We start from the raw sequence: 23,971 nt of genomic DNA on the forward strand, positions 1-23,971 counted from the left end.
ATCCCTCTCACAATCTGGGACTGTTGGCTCCCAACTGCTTGCCTGTCTGCCTTCTTGATTGCCCCTAACCACTTCTGCCTGCCAGCCTGATCACTCCCTAATCACTCCCCTGCCAGCCTGATTGATGCCTAACTGCTCCCCTGCCAGCCTGTTTGCCCCTAACTGCCCTCCCCTGAAGGACTGGTCACCCCCAACTGTCCTCCCCTGCAGGCCTGGTTGCCCCCAACTGCCCTCCCCTGCTGGCCTGGTCCCCCAACACCCCTCCCTCCCCTGCAGGCCTGGTTGCCCCCAACTGCCCTCCCCTGCTGGCCATCTTGTGGCGGCTATCTTGTGACCACATGGGGGCGGCCATCTTGTGCAAGAGCGTGATGGTCAACTTGCATATTACCTCTTTATTATATAGGATTTATTTGTTTATTTGTTTATTTGCTTACTTATTTACTTAGGTACATTCTCAAAATTGTTCAAACAAGTGCAATTTTATGCTATGCTTTGTTGTTCCTTGGAGTTACAGGATAAAGAATGGGAGAAAAATGGAAAAGACAGCAAAAGCTTCAGAAAGTTCCACAGATTCCTTGCATTCGAGTCCCTCCCTCTGCTTTTGACATTTCATTAATGAAGGTACAGCATGTTATTCACAGATGACTAGACCTTCTCTGTATCTCTTTCAAGGCTTGAGGAATTTCCATGTCTTTGTTTACCTAGCATTTAGGAGAACATTGAGCTCAATGTAGGCCTTCAGAGCATCTTGACAGTGCATGTGAGAGAATAAATGAGTGTGGAAATCTAACCCTACACCCATCCAGTGATGGGAAATTTGCTGATTGACCACACTCTTGCTCCTAGCTAGAAAGCCATATTAGTTCCTTTCAAAATTAGTTAAAGCCATTCTTATAAATACTTTGGTAAACATTTCAGTTCTCTGCCATCTCCTTTAGGAGAATTAAGCAACTGGATAAGAATATTAGAAAGTTACTGTTACCTCTTACTTTGGAAGTTGATAGTTCTAGTAAGAAAAATAAGTAGACTTTTTCATCTTATTAAAGAAAACCATAACTTTTAAGGTTTTATCTTTATACTAGAGGCCCAGTGCACAAAATTCATGCATGGGGGGGTGTCTCTCAGCCCAGCCTGCACCCTCTCCAATCTGGGACCCCTCGAGGGATGTCTGACTGCCTGTTTAGGTCCGATCCCGGTGGAATTGGGCCTAAACGGGCAGTTGGACATCCCTCTCACAATCCAGGATTGCTGGCTCCCAACCGCTCACCTGCCTGCCTACCAGCCTGATCACCCCCTAACCATTGATCAATGCCTTATCAATGCCTAACTGCTCCCCTGCCAGCCTGATCGCCCCCAACTTCCCTCCCCTGCTGGCCCAGTTACCCCTAACTGCCCTCCCTTGCCAGCCTGGTGGGCCCCAAAGGCCCTCCCCTGCAGCCTGGTCACCCCTAATTGTCCTCCCCTGGAGGCCTGGTTGCCCCCAACTTCCCTCCCCTGCTGGCCCAGTCATCCCCAACTCCCTTCCCTTGCCAGCCTGGTCACCCCCAACTGCCCTCCCCTGCAGGCCTTGGTCCCTCCCAACTGCCCTCCCCTGCAGGCTTGGGTCCCCCCAGCTGCCTTCCTCTGCAGGCCTGGGTTCCCCCCAACTGCCCTCCGCTGCTGGCCTGGGTCCCCCCCAACTGCCCTCCCCTGCAGGCCTGGTCACCCCTAACTGCCCTCCCCTGCAGGCCTGGTCCCCCCAAACTTTCCTCCCTTCAGGCCTGGTCACCCCCAACTGCCCTCCCCTGTAGGCCTGGTCCCCCCCCTAACTGCCCTCCCCTGAAGGCCTGGTCACCCCCAACTGCCCTCCCCTGCAGGCCTGGGCCCCCCCCCCAACTGCTCTCCCCTATTAGCCTGGGTCCCCCCCAACTGCCCTCCTCTGCAGGCCTGATCACCCCCAACTGCCCTCCCCTGCTGGCCTGGTCACCCCTAACTGCCCTCCCCTGCCAGCCATCTTGTGGTGGCCATCTTGTGTCCCTTGGGGACAGCCATCTTGTGTGTTGGAATGATGGTCAATTTGCATATTATTCTTTTATTAGATAGCATAATAGAAACTTCCATTGCATTTTGGAGTTTGCTCTTGAAATTGGCTTGTGATTTTCATCTTATACTAGAGGCCCAGTGCACGAAATTTGGGTCCCTCAGCCCAGCCTGCACCCTCTCCAATCCGAGACCCCTGGGGGGCAGTCAGACATCCCTTTCACAATCCGGGACTGCTGGCTCCTAACTGCTCACCTGTCTGCCTGCCTGATCACCCCTAACCACCTCTGCCTGCCAACTTGATGCCTCTAACTGCTCCCCTGCTGACCTGATGTTCCCTAACTGCTCTCCCCTGCCGGCCTGATTGCCCATAACCGCCGCCACCCTGCTGTGTGGGTCCTGGGTGCAGGTATCCGGCTCCCTCCTCCCTCCTGTCAGAGTCTGAGGTGTGCTGCAGGACCCAGAGTCAAGTCCCTACCCACCTGCACATGCCTTAAAATCCGTGCCAGACCCAGACCTGGACAGCCCCACCTCCATTGGGTGAGACCCAGACCTGGTTAGCCCCACCCCTGTCAAACCCCGCCCATCTGTCATGTCCTTGCCCGGTGCCGGGCGGAGACGCAACCTTCTGCTGATTGGTCATTACTGCATTAGGGCATGGCAACCATTTGTATATTAGCCTTTTATTATTATAGATTGTTGTCAATCAGTTAAAAAAGCTTAATTAGGAATCCATTTTCTTCTTCAAATATATTTTCTTTTAAAACACCTAATTTAGAAACTATAAAGTTGAAATGAAATCTCAAATTGTGAAGTACTTGGTTTTGCTACTTTTACTCTGGACCTAAAACAAAACAAAACTGACTGCATACTAATTTTCTGACAAATATTTCAACTCCATATAAAATTTCTAACAGATAAAAGTTACTTTATTTTATAAATAATTATCTTAAGTTTGGATTTATTACATCATTATCAACTAGTTTTAAAATTCTGTCATTGTTTTGAATTTTTTTGGTCTGGGTGAACTTATTTTATCTTAATTTTTCTAGAATGTTGATGCCACTATCTCAGTTTTCCCATCTGCATATATAATATAAGCATGTAAGAAATATTAGGTGTATAATAGTAATTGATGCCCAGGCCTATTTTGTTCCTCCCTAGCATATGTGGCAGCCTTCTAAATGGTCACCATGCCAATAGTCTTCCTCCTTTAAACTCATTCTCCAAAGCAAGGCCAGAATGATCTTTCTAAAATGCAAATCTGATCAGCTTAAGGTGTAACATTTTGGGCTGGATAATTTTTTGTCATAAGTGCTGGAGGCTGTCTCATGCACTGTAGGAAGTTCAGCAGCATCCCTGGCCTCTACTTAATGAATGCCAGTAGCATCTCTCCTCCTTCTCATCATTTGTGACAACCAAAAATTTCCCGACATTGCCAAATGTCTCTTGAGGGTCAAAATTACTTCTGTTGAGAGCCACTGCCTTAAATAAGACCTTCAATGATTCCTCATTTTTTTTAAAGGTAATATTTAAACTCTTAATGGAGCATAAAAGTTTTCCATGATCTTCCCCTGCCTAACTCTACAGCCTTTTCCAGCTCAGACTCCATGTTCTAACTGAAGTAAAGGAAAAGTCTGCTTCCCGGTTTTTCCAGATATGTTGTGTCCTATAAAAAAATTTGTATCACTCTCTCCTTCTAATTAGCCCTTCATTTTCTTCTAGTCAGTGGTTCTCAAATATTAGCGTGCATGTATCAAAATTACTCAGAGGACGTGTTAACTTTCAGAGTGCTGGGCTCCACCCCCAGAATTTCTGAATCTACATATAAATCTGGGTTGGGGCCTGAAAATCTATTTCTAACAAGTACCAGCTGATGGTGATGACTTTTAGAACCAGGATTCTGGTCCCTTCAAGGATTTCCTATTCATCCTAAAGAGTAGATATGTTGATCATCTCATTTAGAAAATTTCCTTGGCTGCCGCAGGCAGTTTGTTTTCTTCTTGTTGAACCTGTATCACATTGCCCATCTCTTTATCTACTTTTTTCTCCTGCTTACTGACAACTCTCAATGGAAAGTTCTCATTTTACCCATCCAGAGGCCTGGCATACTTCAGGACCTGTGTAGATTCTCACAGCCTACCTTCCTCAAAAAGTACTATAATAAATGAATTTAAACTAAAAAATCCTTGGAACTTCCTCAGCCCAATACTTTGACCTTGCTTACTAAAATCTTACTTAGCCATTTCACCTTTACACAGGCCAGTGGAAGATTGTTTAATTAAATGAAGGAAGGAAACTACCCAATTCCTATTTTTCCAATTGTTTTATATATATATGATGAGAATGAGAGAAAGAGGGAGAGAGGCATCTTATTTAAAGGAAAGTCAGCTTTGCATACATCAACTCTTAATTCTCTAAACACCAACTCATCAAAATCACCTACTGTGCTTTGATAGGACCTGACTCCAGGGCAGCAGCGCTACTTTTACAGCATCATGCAGATTTACAACTCCAGGCCCCAGTGGGAGGCCCTGCAGACCCGCTATATTCACAGCCTTCAGCACCAGCAGCTGCTTGGTGAGTTTAACTGCTTGACCTTCACCACGCACCTTAAGAAGGGACCACTACACTGCAGCCAGAAGTCAAGTTTCCTGATAAAAATTTCAAGTAGAACGCTCTCTTCCAGAGAGCTATTTTACCAATGTGGTTTCCAAAAAATTATCCCTGACAATAGAAAGCAAGTCTCTATGGGTAAATTAAGAGGATTTAAAGAGGATGGATTATTATAAGATGTCAACAATTCTCTGAGATTTATAGGAACTTGATCTAGTAGACAGCCATGGCCTCAGACAGATGGTCTAGGGCAAGGGTGGGCAAACTTTTTGACTCGAGGGCCACAATGGGTTCTTAAACTGGACCGGAGGGCCAGAACAAAAGCATGGATGGAGTGTTTGTGTGAACTAATATAAATTCAAAGTAAAGAAGCGGAGGGGAGAGCAAGAGAACCGGATAGAACATCCGGATCCGGCCCGCGGGCCGTAGTTTGCCCACGGCTGGTCTAGGGCTTAAACCACAGATCAGCCCCTTGCTGGATGCATAAACTCAGAGACTTGGTTTACTCAAAACAGGAATATTTATATTGTTGAGCATTTACCATGTTCCGGACATTGTGCTTGGAGCTCTATATGTACTTTCTCATTTTCTCCCCATTTTACAATTGTGGGAAACTGTAGGTCACAAAACTTGGTCAAGACCACCCAGATAGTACATGTCAGTTAGGACGATCACCTACAAAACCCATGCATTTTTGTCCCTGTCTCTCCTCTTCTATAAACCTCATGGGATTTTATAAGCACAAATGAAATAATGGTTGTGAAAGACCTTATAGATCATAAACAACAGCATACAGAAAGGTGTAATTGCTGTTAACTCTCTTTTTTTCTCAAAAAAGTTTTGTCTTCAGTTCCTCTCTATTACACTCTTCTTCTAACTTCCATAGAGGTTTGTTTGTTCGTTTGTTTTAAGCTGTTACAGGATAGTGAGACGCTAAGAAAATTCCCTAAGCAAGTGGAATAGGGAAACTGAGACAAGATAATTACAAAAGGTCCAACAGTTTTGGGAGCTTGCAGCTAGCTTGTAAATAACAAGCCATTATCTTCCCCAACCAAGGACACTTGAGAGCAAATGGCTAAACACCCCTCCTCACTAACTACCGTAAAAGAATTAAGAAAGGATGGGGAAGGAAAGGAGAAGAGGAAGAGGAATCTTAATGCGCCTAGAGAATACATAGTTTAAATCACCCTGAAACTAACTAAAAGCAGAGAGGAAGGAGGAGGGGGAAGGAAGAATACAGTCTTATCTCGTCTCACTGTTTAAACAGAGAAGCCAGCAGTCTCAGAGGATTTAATTACCAAGTGCTTCTCATACATCCTGGGAAAGCCATAACAAAGGGGAAAGAGACCTTCAGAGTTAACCTATACCTGATATCCAGCAGAGGAAATTTAAAATCTATAGAGAGAAAAGTATGTAAGGCAGACACCCTCTTCCCCCACCACACTCACTCTTCAGATTAGCTGAGAGTCCATCTGTGCTTCTTGCCGGATGATAGATATGCTTGCCTTACTTCTTTAATAAATTTGCATGCTTTACTTTCTTAATAAATTCACTTTAACACAATTAATCTGGAGTCACTCATTTGAACTCATTCATATGAGAAGACAAGAACCCAGGAGGGGACAGCTCTCTCCCTTCAATTCAGGGGCCTGTCCCTTAACACCTTTCCTGGTGTTTTGGGTGCCTGTAACAAAACTACTCAGTTGTAACAAAGCACATCTAGTTATACTATTGTTTCTATATTTGCACAAAGAAAAAGATTTTTTTTAAAGTGATTTAATAACAAAGACAATAAGGGTAGCTATCTGTTTTTAGGACTTCCTATGTACCAACACTAAGCACTTTGCATGTATTTTCTTGTTTAAAACTTAAACATGTTTACATGGTAGATGCCTTTATTACCCACATTTTACAGAAGAGAATATTGAGACATGGATAAGTTAAAAATTTTGACTCGGATAATGTAACTAATAAATGGCAGAGCCAGGATTCAGCTGGTCCCAATGATTGTTAGAAGCATTGCAGAAACATCATCTAGTACTTTTGTTTGCATAGTAAAACTACTCAAAAGCCAGTGAACCTAGAGGCAGAATATTCAAAGTTTACTGCACATAAACTTCACCTCTGTATGTTATTAAAATGCAAATTTCAGGCCTAACTTTCTAAGTTTCTGATTTGAAAAGTCTTTGAAGTAGAACTAGAAATCTGCATTTTTAAGAAGCATTATCATTTAGTTAATTTATTATGTTTTATTTTTTATTGAAAAGTGTTTGGGTTACATTGGTTAAAAAATTTATAGACATTTCATGGATACATTCTATAATTCATCATCTGTATATTGTATTGTGTGTTCACCACTCGAAATCATGTCTCTTTCCATTACCATTTATCCCTGCTTTATCCTCTCCTACCTCCCACCACCACCTTTCCCTGTGGTAGAGTCACCACACTGTTGTCTGTGTCTCTGAGGTTTTTGTTTGTTTTTCATTTAACTCCTTCAGCTTTTTCACACAGACCCCAAACCACCCTCCCTTTCTTTCTTTCTTTTTTTTTTTTTTAAATATATTTTATTGATTTTTTACAGAGAGGAAGGGAGAGGGACAGAAAGTCAGAAACATCGATGAGAGAGAAACATCGATCAGCTGCCTCCTGCACACCCCCCACTGGGGATGTGCCCGCAACCAAGGTACATGCCCTTGACCGGAATCGAACCTGGGACCCTTGAGTCCATAGGCCGACGCTCTATCCACTGAGCCAAACCGGCTAGGGCCACCCTCCCTTTCTGACAGCTGTAAGTCTTTTCTCTGTATCTATGAGTCTCTATTTTGTTTGTTTTATTCATTATATTCTACCTATAAATGAAATCATATGGTATTTGTTTTCTCTGACTGGCTTATTTCACTTAGCATAATACTCTCCAGGTCCATCCATGATGTTGCAAAGGGCAAGATTTCCTTCTTTTTTACCAACGAGTAGTATTGATGGACACTTGGGCTGTTTGCAAAACTTGGCTATTGTAAATAACACTGCAATGAACACAGGGATGCATATATTTTTTCATATTAGTGTTTTGGGTTTCTTTAGATATATTCCCCAAAATGGAATCACTGGGTCATAAGGCAGTTCAAGTTTTAATATAACTCCATACTGCTTTCCACAGTAGCTGCACCAATCTGCTTTCTCACCAACAGTGCATGAGGGTTCCCTTTTTTCCACATCCTCATCAACAATTTTTGTTGATTTATTGATGATAGCCATTCTGACAATGTGAGGTAATCTCATTTCTGTTTTAATTTGCATTTCTATGATGATAGTGACTTGAGCAACTTTTCATATGTCTATTGGCCACCTGTCCTTCTTAGAGAAGTGTCTATTCAGGTTCTTTGCCAATTTTTAAAATTGGTTTGTTTGTTTTGGGGGGATATTAACCCTTATCAGATGTATCATTGTTGAGTATGTTCTCCCATTTAGTGGGTAGTCTTTTCATGCTGTAGATGCTTTCCCCTGCTGGGCAAAAGTGATATAGTCCCCTCAATACCAGATTTCAAGCTGTATTACAAAGCCACTGTCCTTAAAACAGCCTGGTACTGGCACAAGAACAGACATATAGATCAATGGAATAGAACAGAGAATCCAGATATCGACCCAAACCTATATGCGCAATTAATATTTGACAAAGGAGGCATGAACATACAATGGAGTCAAGACAGTCTCTTCAATAAATGGTGTTGGGAAAATTGGACAGATACATGCAAAAAAAATGAAACTAGATCACCAACTTACACCATACACAAAAATAAACTCAAAATGGTTACAGGACTTAAATGTAAGACGGGAAACCATAAAAATACTAGAGGAATCCACAGGCAGCAAAATCTCAGACATATGCCAAAAGAACTTTCTCACTGATACTGCCCCTAGGGCAATGGAAGCCAAAGAGAAAATAAACAAATGGGACTACATCAAAATAAAAAGCTTTTGCACAGCAAAAGAAACCATCAACAAAACAACAAGAAACCCCACTGTATGGGAGAACATATTTGCAAATGTTATCACTGATAAAGATTTAATCTCCAACATCTACAGGCAGCTTATACAACTTAATAAAAGGAAGATAAATGATCCAATAAAAAAAATGGGCAATGGACCTAAATAGAATCTTTTCGCAAGAAGACAGAAGGAAAGCCAAGAGACACATGAAAACATGCTCAAAGTCACTAATTATCCGAGAGATGCAAATCAAAACAACAATGTGGTACCATCTCACACCTGTCAGAATGGCTATCATCAACAAATCAACAAACGACAAGTGTTGGCGAGGATGCGGAGAAAAAGGAACCCTCGTGCACTGCTGGTGGGAATGCAGACTGGTGCAGCCACTGTGGAGAACAGTATGGAGTTTCCTCAAAAAACTGAAAATGGAACTCCCATTTGACCCAGTAATCCCACTCCTAGGAATATATCCTAAGAAACTAGAAACACCAATCAGAAAGGATATATGCACCCCTATGTTCATAGCAGCACAATTTACAATAGCTAAGATTTGGAAACAGCCTAGGTGCTCGTCAGCAGATGACTGGATTAGAAAACTGTGGTACATCTACACAATGGAATACTATGCTGCCATAAAAAAGAAGGAATTACTACCATTTGTAGGCACCTGGATGGAATTAGAGAACATTATGCTAAGTGAAATAAGCCAGTCAATGAAAGAAAAATACCACATGATCTCACTCATTTGGGGATAATGAAAAACATTATAAACTGATCAACAAAAAGATAGATACAGAGGCAGTAAAGCATCAAACAGACTGTCAAATTACAGCGGTAAGGTTAGGGAGAGGTGGGGGAATTAAGAGATCAACTGAAGGTCTTATATGCATGCATATAAGAGTAACCAACCGATGCAAAACATTGGGGGGTTGAGGGCATGTATGGGAGTAGGGTGGGGGGGGGCAATGGCAAGATATGTACACATATAATACCTTAATAAAAAAAAAATAAAGGGTTAACAAATAAAAAAAAAGTGATATAGTCCCATTAATTTATTTATATTTTTGTTTCCCTTACCTAAGGAGATATGCTGGAAAAATAATGCTATGAGAAATATACAAGATTTTTCTGCCTATGTTTTCTTCTAGGATTTTTATGATTTCTAGTCTTATATTTAAGTCTTTAATCCATGTTGAGTTTATTCTTGTGTGTGGTGAAGGAAGGTGGTCTGGTTTCATTTCTTTTGCATGTATCTGTCCAATTTTCCAACACCAATTATTGAATAAAGTGTCTTTACCCCATTGTATGTTCTTGCCTCCTTTTTCAAATATTAATTGACTATAAAGGTTTGGGTTTATTTCTGGGGTCTCTATTCTGCTCTGTTGATCTATATGTCTGTTTTCAAGCCAGTACCATGCTGTTTGATTACTATGGCATTGTAGTATAGTCATATCAGGTAGCATAATTCCTCCAACTTCATTCTTTTTTCTCCAGGTTGCTGTGGCTATTCGTTTTTTTCTTTTGTGGTTCCATATAAGTTTTTGGAATTTCTTTTCCAGTTCTGTGACATATGTCATTGGTACCTTGATAAGAATTGTATTGAATCTATAGATTGTTTTGGGTAGTATAAACATTTTAATTATGTTAATTCTTTTTATTCATGGAATGGTATATGCTTCCACTTATTTATATTTTCTTCAATTTTATTCTTCAGTACAAGTGTTTTACATCCTTGATTAAATTTATTCCTAGGTATTTCTTTGATGCAATTGTAAATGGAGTTATTTTCTTTGTTTCCCTTTTTGATAGTTCATTAGTGGTGTATACAAATGCAACTGACTTCTGGATATTTATTTTGTATTCTGTCATATGCAAATAATGAGAGTTTTACTTTTTCCTTTCTAATTTGAATGCATGTGATTTGTTCTATTTGCTGAGAGCTGTGGCTATGACTTTCAGTACTATCTACACTAATAAAAGAGTAACATGCTAATTGACTGTACCTTCGCGATGTCCACTAGCCAATCAAGAGTGAGTATGCAAATTAACCCAACAAAGATGGAAGGTTAATTTGCATACACAGGCACCGAGGGGGCAGAACAGAACGCTTGCGTCGTCGCCATGGTGATGACACAGGCATTCCGCACCACCCCAGCTGCTCCAGGCCTCTGGGCAGTGTGCCAGAGCGAAGGTGGTGCCGGCAGCCAGCGGAAGGAAGGCCCATTCTTGCACGAATCTTCATGCATCAGGCCTCTAGTGTTGAATAAGAGTGGTGAAAGCAGACATCCCTGTTTTTTTTTTCCTATTCTTAAGTGAAATGCTTTTAGTTTTACCTGTTGAGTATGATATTAGTTGTGTGTTTGTCATATATGGCCTTTATTATGTTGAGGTATGTTCCCTCTCTTCCCACTTTGATAAGAGTTTTTATCATAGATGTGTACTGGATTTTATAAAATGTTTTTCTGCATCTATTGATATGATCAAGTTATTTTTATCCTTCTTTTTGTTTAGTGGCATATCACATTATTGATTTGTGGATATTCTACCAACCTTGACTCTCCAGAATAAATTCCACTTGATCATGGTGTCTGATCATTTTGATGTATAGCTGGATCTGGTTTGCTAATATTTTGTTGAGGATTTTAGCATATATGTTCATGAGGCATACTGACCTATATAATTTTTTCTTTGCGGTGTCTTTATCTGGTTTTGGAATTAGGATAACACTGGCTTCATAGAATCAGCTTGGGAGTCTTCCCTCTTCTTGAACTTTTTAGAATAGTTTGAGAAGAATAGGTGTTAGTTCTTCTTGAATGTTTGGGAAAATTTACCTGTGAAGCCATTCAGTCCAGGACTTTTGTTTTGGGAGTTTGTTTGTTTTTTATTACTCCTTGATTTTTTTTTTAGTTGTCACTGGTTTATTCAGATTCTCTGATTCTTCCTGAATCAGTTTTGGAAGATTGTATGTTTCTAGGAATTTCACCATTTCATCCAGATTGTCCAATTTGTTGGCATATAGTTGTTTGTAATATTTTCTTATAATCCCTTGCGTTTCTGTGGAATCAGTTGTTATTTCTCCTCTTTCATTTCTGATTTATTTAGGTCCTCTCTTTTTTTTTTCTTCATGAGTCTGGTTAAAGGTGTGTCAATCTTGTCTGTCTTTTCAAAGAACCAACTCTTGGTTCCCTTGACTTTCAAGTTATTGGTCTCTGTTTGTTTTTCACTCAATTTTGTTTATTTTTTCTCTGGTCTTTATTAATTTTTCCCTTCTACTCACTTTGGACTTCGTTAGTTGTTCTTTCTTTAGTTCCTTTAAGTGTAAAGCTATATATTTTTTGAGATTTTTCTTTTTCAGATAGGCCCATATTGCTAAGAATGTCCCTCTTAAAAATACTTTTGCTGTGTCCCATACATTTTGGGTTATTGTGTTCTCAATTTTATTTGTTTCAAAATCAAAAGATATTCTTCCTTAATCTCATTGTTAATCTATTCATTGTTTAGTAACATGTTATTTAGCCTTCATGTCTTTGTGTTTTTCAGGTGTGTTTTTTTTTTTTTTTCCTGTGATTGATTCCTAGTTTCATACCACTGTGGTCAAAGAAGATGCTTGATATGATTTCAATCTTTTTAAATTTATTAAGACTTGTTTTGTTTCCTAACATGTGGTCTATCATATATTATGTTCTATGTGCATTTGAAAAGAAAGTACATTTTGCTGCCTTGGGGTGAAATGCTCTGAAGATATCTATTAGATCCATCTGATCTAGTGTGACTGTTAAGGCCACTGTTTCCTTGTTGATTTTTTTTTTCTGGAAGATCTATCCATTGATATCAGATTGCTAGTCTCTTACTATGACTATAGATTTCTTCTTCTATGTCCATCAAGATTTGCTTTATATATTTAGGTGCTCATATGGTGGGTGCATAAATGTTTACAAGGGTTATATTGTCTTGTTGGATTTCTACTTCTATCATTATGTAGTGACCTTCCTTGTCTCTTATATAGCCTGTTTTAAAGTTTATTTTGTTAAATATAAGCATTGCTACTCCAGATTTTTAAAATTTCTATCTACATTATAATACTTTAAAAGCATTATTAAAAGTGGTCTTAGCCAGATGATTGTGTAGGTGGTTTGCAGAGTGAATTTTTAACATCGTTAAAATATGGATACTACCCAAAGTAATCTACAGATTCAATGTAATCCCTATTAAAATATTTTTAAATGTATTTTATTGATTTTTTTACAGAGAGGAAGGGAGAGGGATAGAGAGTTAGAAACATCGATGAGAGAGAAACATCGATCAGCTGCCTCCTGCACACTCCCACTGGGGATGTGCCCACAACCAAGGTACATGCCTTTGATGAGAATCGAACCTGGGACCCTTCAGTCCACAGGTCGACGCTCTATCCACTGAGCCAAACTGGTTAGGGCAAAATATTGATAGCATATTTCACAGATCTAGAACAAATATTCCAAAAATTTATATGGAACCAAAAAGAACCCTAAATAGCCTCAGCATTCTTGAGAAAGAAAAACAAAGTTGGAGGGATCACAATACCAAATATCAAGTTATACTACAAAGGCATTGTAATCAAAACAGCCTTGCACTGGCAAAAGAACAAGCATATAGATCCATGGAACAGAACAGAGACCCCCAAAATTAACTCACACCAATACAGTCAATTAATATTAGACCAAGGAGGCAAGAGCATACAATGGAGATAAGATAGTTTCTTCAATAAATGGTATTGGGAAAATTAGACAGGTACATACAAAAAAAAAAATGAAACTACTAGGTGTACTGGTTAATAATGCGGATTTTGTAATCAAAGAAAACACCATAATTTCAAGAGAAACATCAAAAGTGCTTTATTAAAAGTAATGTCCATCGCTAGCTACACATTTCCCTATCTTTCAGGTAATTTGTAGATACTGTCCCAATAGAACTTTTCTTGTTTTGAGGCAAACCATTCAGAGACCCAATTTTCCACTTCTTCCTATGTTTTGAAGTGCTGCTCAACAAGTGCATGTGCCATCGATCGGGACAAGTGGTAATCTGAAGGAGCAAGGTCTGATGAATAGGCGGGTGGGTTAATACTTCCCAGACAAGATCTTTTAACGTGTCTTTAACTGGTTTTGAAGTGTGTGATGGTGCGTTATCATGAAGCAAAATTACTTTGCTGTGCCCATTATGGTCGTTTTATGGTCAAAGCGTGATTCAAATTGATTATTTTTCAGTATTAATGGTTTCACCTGATTTTAGAAGCTCATAATACACCACACCTTCCTGATCCCACCAAAGGCAAAGAGCATTGTCTTCTTTCCGAAGCGATTTGGCCTTGCAGTCGATGTTGATGGTTGACCTGGATCAACCCATGATTTTGTGCATTTGAGATTCTCAAAATAAATCCACTTTTCATCGCCAGTCACAATTCAATGCAAAAAAGACTTTATTTTGTGCCGTTGAAGCAACATTTTACTGATGACATTTTGGTTTTCCATTTGTCTTCTGTCCAGTTGATGTGGCACCCATTTTCCTTCCTTTAAAATCTTTCCCATTGCTTGTAAATGATCGGAAATTGTTTGCTGAACAATGTTTAATCTTTCTGCAAGTTGTTTTTGAGTTTGACACGCATCTTCATCCAATAATGCTTGTAATTGTTGGTCTTCAAACTTTTTTGGTTGACCTGGACGACTTTGTCTTTCACATTGAAATCATCACTTTTAAAGTGTTTAAACTAGCATTCACAGGTATCTTGAGATGGAGCATGTTCACCATAAGTTTCTCAAAGTATTCAGCAGCACTTTTCTTCAAAATAAAGTAATGAATTAAAACTTCCTGTAAATGTTCTTTTTTTGGCACAAAATTCAACGTTTTTAAGTATAAAAATATCTATGATGTTAACACCTTCAGCAATTTTGACATATGAAGTTTTGAAGCTTGTTGTCAATACAACAAAATAGCATACATATCAAATCGCATACATATCAACATATGTGTAACTCCATCTATTGAAAAAAATCCGCATTATTAACCAGTACACCTAGTAGACCACTAACTTACACCACACACAAGAATAAACTCAAAATGGATAAAATACTTAAATGTAAGTTGTGAAACTATAAAAATCCTAGTATAAAACATAGTTGGTAAAATCTCAGACATCTCATGTAGCAGTTTTTACACCAATACATCTTCTAGGGCAAGGGAAACAAAGGGAAAAATAAACAAATGAGAGTACATCAAAATAAAAAGCTTCTACATAGCAAAAGAAACCATCAACAAAATGAAAATTGGACCTATTATATGGGAGAACATATTCGACAGTGGTACATCTGAAAGAGGTCAGTGTTTTTGTTTTGTTTTGAATTAAATTTTATTGGTGTGACATTAGTCAATATGAACATATAGGTTTCATGTGTGGATAACTAATTTACAAAAATCTGTGTATAGGGCCATGTGCCCACCACCCAAAGTCAAATCTTCTCCTATTGCCTCATATTAGGACCACTTTCTTCCCCCACCCCCTCCCTCTGCCAACCACCACACTGCTGTTTGTGTTCATAAGTTTCAGTTTTATATTCGACATATGAGCAAAATCATATAGTTCTTAGCTTTTTCTGTCTGGCATTTCATTTCGCATAATGTTTTCAAGGTCCATCCATGTTGTTGTAAATGATGCTATTTCATTCTTTCTTATGGCTGAGTAGTACTCCATTGTGTATACACTTAGTGGCCAGATTATTATGATCACTGAATATATATATTAGAGGCCCGGTGCATGAATTCGTGCATGGGTGGGGTCTAGCCAGCCTGGCCAGGGGGAGGGGACATGGGCAGTTGGCTGGCCTGCCTGCTGGTCGAACTCCTGGTCAAGGGGACAATTTGCATATTAGCTTTTTATTATATAGGATATACACTGAGTGGCCAGATTATTATGGGTTCAAAGATCATAATAATCTGGCCACTCAGTGTATATACTATATCTTCTTTATCTAGTCTTCTATTGCATGGCACTTTGGCTGTTTCCAAGTCTTGACCACTGTGAATAATGCTGCAATGAACTTAAGGGTGCATATATCATTGCGTATAAATGATTTCAAGGTTTTCAGGTATATACCCAGGAGTGGGGTTGTTGGGTCATATGATAGCTCTATTTTTAATTTTTTGAGGACTTGCTAGACAGCTTTTCATAGTGGTTGTACCAGTCTACATTCCCACCAGCAGTGAATGAGGGTTCCTTTTTTCCCACAACCTCTCCAGCATTTGTTGTTGCTTGTCTTGTTGATAATGGCCACTCTAACTGGTGTAAGGTGGTATTTCATTGTAGTTTTTTAATTTGCATTTCCCTAATTGCCAGTGAGGTTGAACATCTTTTCATATATCTATTGGATGTTTTTATGTCTTCTTGGGAGAGGTATATTTTTAGGTCCTCTGCCCACTTTTTGATTGGATTGTTTATTTGTTTTGTGTTGAGTTTTATGAGTTCTTTATATAGTTTGGAAATAAAACCTTTGTCAGAGTGACTGTTTGCAAATATCATCTCCCATCTGGTTGGCTGCCTTTTTGTTGTTGTTGTCCATTTCTTTTGCTCTATAGAAGCTCTTCAGTTTGATATAGTCCCATTCATTTATTTTTATTTATTTATTTTTTTGCCTCTTCCTCCCTTGACTTTGGGGTCAAGTCCATAAAATGTTCTCTACTGCCCAGGTCCATAAGTTTGGTACCTATATATTTTTTTCTACATGACTTATAGTTCAGGTCTTATGTTTAAGTCTTTGATACATTTTGAATTAATTTTTGTACATGGGAACAATCTACAATCCAGTTTTATTTATTTGCATGTAGCTTTCCTGTTTTCCTACCACCATTTATTGAAGAGACTATCTTTACTCCAATGTGCATTTTTTTCTCCTTTGTTGAAAATTATCTGTACATATACGTGAAGTTTTATTGCTGGGAACTCTATTCTGTTCCATGGATCTGTGTATCTGTTTCTCTGCCAATACCATGCTGTTTTTATTATCGTAGCTCTGTAGTATATTTTGAAGTCAGGTAGCGTGATAACTCCAACCTTTTTTTTTTTTTTTGAGGATTGCTTTGGCTATTCTGGGTCTTTTGTGGTTCCATATAAATCTGATGATTTCTCATTCTATTTCTTTAAAAAACGACATTGTGATTTTTATGGGGATTGCATTAAATCTGTATATTGCTTTGGGTAATATATCATTTTAACTATGTTGATTCTTCCAATCCATGAACACGGGATTTTTTTTTCATTTTGTTGTCTTTTTCAATCTCTTTTAATAATGTTTTGTAATTTTCAGTATATAGATCTTTCACATTCTTTGTTAAGTTTATTCCTAGATATTTTATTCTTTTGGTTATGATTGCAAAAGAAATTCCATTTCTTTTTCTGAAGTTTTGTTGTTGGTACACAGGAAGGCAATGGATTTTTGCACATTGATTTTGTATCCTGCAACTTGACTGTATTTTTTTATTGTTTCCAGTAGTTTTTTGGTTGAGTCTTCAGGGTTTTCTATATACAACATCATGTCGTCTGCAAAAAGTGATAGTTTGGTTTTTTCCTTCCCTATTTGGATTCTTTTTATTTCTTTCTCTTGCCTTATTGCTCTGGCTAGGACTTTCAGTGCTATGTTGGATAAGAGTGGTGAGAGTGGACATCTTTGTCAGGTTCCTGATCTTAGGGAGAAAGCTTTCAGTTTTTCACCATTGAGTATGATATTGGCTGAGGGTTTTTCATAAATGGCCTTGATTATGTTGAGGTACTTTCCTTATATTCCTATTTTATTGAGGGTTTTAATCATAAATGAATGTTACATCTTATCAAATGCTTTTTCTGCATCTATTGACAAGATCATATGATTTTTATCCTTTCTTTTGTCAATGTGGTGTATTACATTGATTGATTTGTGAATGTTGAACCATCCTTGTGCCCCTGGAATGAATCCCACTTTATCATGATATATTATTTTTTGGATGTACTGTTTTATTCAATTAGCTAGTATTTTGTTTAGGATTTTTGTGTCTCTATTCATCAGGGATATTGATTTGTAGTTTCCTTTTTTGTGTGTTATTTTTGCCAGGTTTTGGTATCAAGGTTATATTGGCCTTGTAGAATGTGTTAGGAAGTATTACCTTTTCTTCAATTTTTTGAAAGAGCTTGAAAAGAAGGTTTTAATTCTTCCTTGAATGTTTGGTAGAATTCACTGGTGAAGCCATCTGGTCCTGGACTTTTGTTTTTTGGGAGGTTTTTGATGGTTGTTTCAATTTCCTCACTGCTGATTGGTCTATTTAGATTTTCCAGTTTTTCATGATTTAGTCTAGGAAGGTTATATATTTCTAGGAACTTACCAATTTCTTCTAGGTTATTGAATTTGGTGGCATAAAAGCTTTCATAATATCCTAGTATGATCCTTTGTATATCTGTGATGTTTGGGGTGATTTCTTCTCTCTCATTTCTGATTTTGTTTATATGGGCCTTTTTTCTTTTTTCCTTAGTGAGTCTAGTCAGGGGGTTGCCAATTTTATTAATCTTTTCAAAGGACCAGCTCTTTGTTTTATTGATTTCTCATATTGTCTTTTTGTTCTCTATTTCATCTAATTCTGCTCTAATTTTTATTACTTCCTTTCTTCTGCTAACTGTGGGTTGCTTTATTCTTCTTTCTCTAGTCTTTTAAGGTGTGATATTAGGTAGTTTAGTTGGAATTTCTCTTGTTTTTTGAGATAGGACTGTAGTGATATAAACTTCACTCTTATTACAGCTTTTGCAGCATCCCAGATGTTTTGATATGTTGTGTTATCATTCTTATTTGTCTCTATATATCTTTTGATCTCATCTTATATTTCTTCTTTGATCCAGTCACTTTTTTTTTTTTTTTAGTAGTATGTTGTTTAATCTCCACGTATTTGTAGGATTTTTTCTTTTTTACCTCCTTTTTGCAATTGATTTCTAATTTCAAGGCATTGTGGTCAGAAAATATGCTTGGAATAATTTCAATCTTTTTGAATTTGTTGATGCTTGTTCTGTGACCCAATATATGATCTATCCTTGAGAATGTTCCATGTGCACTGGAGAAGAATGTATAGTCTGATGTTCTGAGATGAAATGTTCTGTAAATGTCGATTATCCATTTGGTCTAGTGTTTCACTTAAGGCTGATATTTTTTTATTGGTTTCTTTGTTTGGTTGATCTGTTTAGAGCTGTCAATATAGTTGGAGTATTTAGGTCTCCAACTATAATTGTATTTTGATCTCCTTCTCTCTTTAGTTCTGTGAGTAGCTGTCTAATATATTTTGGTGCTCCCTGGTTGGGCACATATATATTAAGAAGTGTTATGTTTTCTTGATGTAGTGTTCCTTTATCATTATAAAGTGTCCATCTTTGTCTCTTGTTATCTTTGTTATCTTTAGATCTATTTTGTCAGATATAAGTATGGCTACACCTGCTTTTTTGTGGATGTTATTTGCTTAGAGAATCATTTTCCACCCTTTTACTTTGAATCTACCTTTGTCTTTGCTGTTTAGATGTGTCTCTTGTAGGCAGTATATGGTTGATTTTTGTTTTTTAATCTACTCTGTTACTCTGTGCCTCTTTACTGGTGAATTTAGACCATTTACATTTAGGGTAATTATTGATGTATGAGGATTTCCTATAGCTATTTTATCTTTTGTTTTCTGGTAACTCTGTGCCTCCATTGGTTCTTTTCCTTTATGCTTCTATTTGTTGTTTTTATTTGGTGGTATTCCATATATATTGCCTCTGTTTTCTCTTTTTTTAAGCAGTATGTCTTGTTTGGGGGATGTCTATGTGTGATTGCCATCTATATATATAAAAGCCTAAGCAACCATTGCAACTGAACAGACAACACCCAGCAGGCTGCATGGGGCAACCAGGCCAGCAGCAGGATTAGTGAGGGGTGACCAAACGACTGAACAGCAGGATGCGTGGGCGACCAGGCCAGTGGTGGGGGGGGCAGTTGGGGGTGACCAGGCCGGCAGGGGGGGCAGTAAAGGGTGACCAGGCTGGAAGGGGGGCAGTTGGGGGTGACAAGGCTGGTGGGGGGGGCAGTTAGGGGCCATCAGGCAGGCAGGCAGGTGAGTAGTTAGGAGCCAGTGGTCCTGGATTGTGAGAGGGATGTCCGATTGCTGGCTGAGGGGGACCCCCCCCCCCCCGCCCATGCACCAATTTCTTGCACCGGGCCTCTAGTTAGTTTTATAAAAAGTGAAGTTGCATATATACCATAGTTTTTTTCCCTTTTGAGTGCATCTGATCTTCATCTTCCTTTGCCTGTTCCTACCTGTCCCACTTCCCCTGGTATGTGTTTGTTGTCACAAATTATCCCTATTTATGCTGTGAGTTTTTGGCAATTCTACTGGTAGTGTTATGACCTTATGTTCTTTGTTCCAGGTAGAATAACTCCGTTCAGTATTTCCTGCAATGAAGGTTTTCTAGTGATAAAATCCCTTAGCTTCTGTATGTCTGGGAATGTTCTTATTTCTCCTTCATATTTAAAGGATAATTTTGCTGGATATAATATGCATGGCTGATAATTTCTCTCTTTCAGACATTTAAATATTTGGTTCTACTCTCTTCTGGCTTGTAGCATTTCTGCTGAGAAGTCAGGTGAAATTCTGATGGGTTTTTTTTTTGTAGGTCACTTTTTTCTTTTCCCTGGATGCTTTGAGGATTTTTCCTTTGTCACTAATTTTTGACAGCTTTATTACCAGGTGCCTTCGAGAGGGTCTTTGGATTGAGGTAACTAGGTGTTCTATTTGGTTCTTGGATTTGAGGATCTAGTTCTTTCCATAGATTTGGGAAGAATAGTTCTCTGTAGCCCATCCACTATTTATTTCAGCAGACTCTCCATTCCCTACTCTTTCACTTTCTCCTCTGCTGTGCCTATGATTCTGATGTTATTATTATTATTATTATTATTATTATTGAATCAGAGAGGTCTCGTAGGGTTATTTTGTATTTCTTTATTCTCAGGTCTCTCTCTTCTTCCCTCTGCATCATTTCTTGATTCCTATCTTCAATATCACTAGTTCTTTCCTCTAACTGGTTGGTTCTGTTTTCTATGCTCATCAGCTCACTCTTAATTTCTTTGTCTGCTTCATTTCCAGGATTTCTGCTTTATTTTTTTTTAAATTTTTCATTTCTTTGGAGAAATACTCATTTTGTTCATGTATTTGTTTTCTGAGTGAGCTGAATTGCCTGTCAGTATTTTCTTGTATCTTGCTGAGTATTTTCACAACTGCAATCTTGAAATCTCTATCACTCAGCTCACATAATTTCATGTGTTCCAGCTTGTTTTCTGGGGATTTTTCATTTTCTTCCTGGTCATAGTTGTTGTTGTGGTTGTTCATGGCATTTGCTGTTCTCCTTGTTTTCCCATTTATCTCTGAGGAGGTTTTTCTACTCTTTTCCAGTGGATGCCACTGAATTGCAAGATTTTTATCTTCTGTGGCCTCACAGTTTTGAGCCTCTGCAGCTTCCTTAGGGCTGTACCTCCTCTGCTGCTTGGGAGTGAAGTTTGTAATGGCGCCCCCTGACCTCCACGGGTCCAGCGGAAGCACTCCTCCTGGGGTTCAGTCACAGAGGGAAATTTTATTTCTACTGCAACATCTCTTGGCCTACAGATAATACACTCCTGGAGCCAACTGCAAATATTTGGGAGTCTAATCAGTGGCAGGACTCTGCCATCTATTATCTTTGCCTGAAAGCCCGCAGCCAGGCTCAGCTGTGGGGAACAAATCTGTAGGGAGGGTGTCTGCTGACTCACAGCTCACGCATGCAACTCAGACCTCATTCACAATAGTCCCCATGATTCAGACACTCTCTCATTGTTTGTGTGCACGACCACACAATGCCGCAATTCCAGTGGCAACTCCAACAACTAGCCACTTGCTGGGTTAGCTCTCTGTTAGTCCTTACGGGCTGAGGAAAGTGCCAGTAACTGCTGCTACCAGTTCTCAGCTGCTCTGCAGACATGCTTCTGTGCTGTAGCCATGTTCAGCTTCCTTCCTTTCTCCTGTTCCTGCTTATTCCAAAGAGCCCACCTTAGTTGTTCCAGTGTGCAGGTCTCTCAGCCGTGCATCCGTGTTGAGCAGGGACTTTGTTGAATTATAGGTGGTTATTTTATTGAAATGTCAGGGGAAGAGGGCAGATGTGTCCTTATGTGCCATTCCTCTGACATTACTCTAAGACAGTGGTCAGCAAACTCATTAGTCAACAGAGCCAAATATCAACAGTACAACGATTGAAATTTCTTTTGAGAGCCAAATGTTTTAAACTTAAACTTCTTCTAATGCCAATTCTTCAAAATAGACTCACCCAGGCCGTGGTATTTTGTGGAAGAGCCACACTCAAAGGGCCAAAGAGCCGCATGTGGCTCGCGAGCCGCAGTTTGCCGACCACTGCTCTAAGAGATTAGTTTTCAAAATATAGAAAGAACTCATAAAACTGAACACCAGGGAGACAAACAATCCAATACAAAAATGGGCAAAGGAGCTGAATAGACACTTCTCCAAAAAGTATATACCGATGATCAAGAGACAAATGAAAAAATAATGTCACTAATCATCAGAGACATGCAAATTAAAACTGCAATGAGGTATTACCTTATACTTGTCAGAATGGTTACCATCAATAAATCAATGACGAAGTGCTGGTGAGGATGTGGAAACAAAAGAACACTAGTGCACTGCTGGTGGGAATGCAGACTGGTGCAGCCACTGTGGAAAACAGTGTGGAGTTTCCTCAAAAAATTAAAAATGGAACTGTTGTTTGACCCATCAATCCCACTTCTGTGAATATATCCTAAGAAACCTGAATCACCAGTCAGAAAGAATATTTGCAGCCCTATCTTCATAGCACTGTCATTTACAATAGCTAAGATCTGATAACAGCCCAATTGCCCATTTTTAGAAGAGTAGATAAAAAATACTATGGTACATTTATACAACGGAATACTACACAGCATTAAAAAGGAAGAAACTCTTACCCTTTGTGGCAACATGGGTGGACCTGGAGATTATTATGCTAAGCAGAGTAAGCCATTTAGAGAAAGATAAATATCACATAATCTCACTTATATGTGGAATCTAATGAACAAAATAAACTGATGAACAAAAAAGGTCCAGAGGCACGGATGCATGAAACAGAAGGACAGATCTCAGTTGGGAAGGGAATTGGAAGAGATAAACCAAAGAACACATATGTATATGTGCATAATCCATGGACACAAACAATAGTGTAGGGAAAGCCTGGGGTGGGAAGGGGCTGGGTGGAGTGTGGGAAAGTGGTGGAAATGGGGGACATCTGTAATACTGTCAGCAATAAATAAACAAGTAAATAAATAACAAAAAGGGATTGAATATATCTGTTTCTGGACTGAACAAAGTTTTGCTACTGAAGATAAACAATTCACATGAAGATTCTTCATGGTTCAAGTCCCTGTCTAAATGATCTATCATGATAATCAATGACTGTATTTATTAATCTACTGAATGATAAATGCAAAAAAAGGAAAATATACTTCCTGTCTTAAAAAATCATATAATCTGGGTGTGCTAAAAACAACTGTTTTAATCCTGCAGAGTAGAAGAAATTTTGTGAATCTGTGAATATTTGCAGTGTTGTTTGCTTATTTGTTTTGTGAAATTGTTGACCTTAGAGTTTCTCTCATTTCCCCTCCTGCCCCCTCCAGGTTATATAACTCAAAAGGAGGCCTTGGTTTGTGCTGCTGTACTTAGAGATTCAACCAAGAAAGCCTCGGCCAAGGGAGCTCCTCAAAGAACCATCTCCGGAAGGGCTTCGGTCATGACAAGAACATGGCTCTCAGCACCACCCAGGACCAAAAGCGCAGGGCTCTGATCCTTTGGGAACCGTGACTTTACACAGCTGTAACAGGCAGTTTGCTCACGTACCCTGGCATCTAGTGAGTGCTTAGTGTATATTTGTTGAATGAGCGTAAATAAAAACTTGTAATACAAAACCACAAATAAAAATAATCTTTCTCCCATGCACATAAATTTTACCAGCAAGAAAAAGTTGAGAGGTTTAATGGAGCTAAGAGTAAATAAGCCTTTCACTCCACATATAATTTATAGAGTAAAATGACTTTTGAAGCTTTCAAAGTAAAAGCTTCTTTTGAATTAGAACCTCCCAGAGAAGTCCCAAGAACAGTGAAAGGGGAAAAGTCATCAGAGGGTGCCAGCTCTTCTATCACTGGGTGACCATTCCCTGAAAGCTACCCACTACACATATTGGAAATACCCAAACAAACAGCGTTAGTACTGAGCATGCAGGGCTTCC

At 39.0% G+C, this 23,971-nt stretch overlaps 1 protein-coding gene across 1 annotated transcript; it reads left to right on the forward strand.

Moving 5' to 3' along the window:
* Positions 1-522: 522 nt before the first annotated feature.
* FAM216B (family with sequence similarity 216 member B) lies at positions 523-23,530 on the forward strand (the record flags this gene model as incomplete). The annotated part of the gene is made up of 3 exons (XM_080660128.1): positions 523-621; positions 4,479-4,599; positions 23,364-23,530. 3 exons carry the CDS (start codon positions 523-525, stop codon positions 23,528-23,530), a joined length of 387 nt encoding a protein of 128 aa, XP_080516254.1.
* Between the last annotated feature and the right edge of the window lie 441 nt (positions 23,531-23,971).

This window comes from Plecotus auritus (assembly GCF_963455305.1).
Source record: "Plecotus auritus genome assembly, chromosome: 3".
Lineage (NCBI taxonomy): Eukaryota > Metazoa > Chordata > Mammalia > Chiroptera > Vespertilionidae > Plecotus > Plecotus auritus.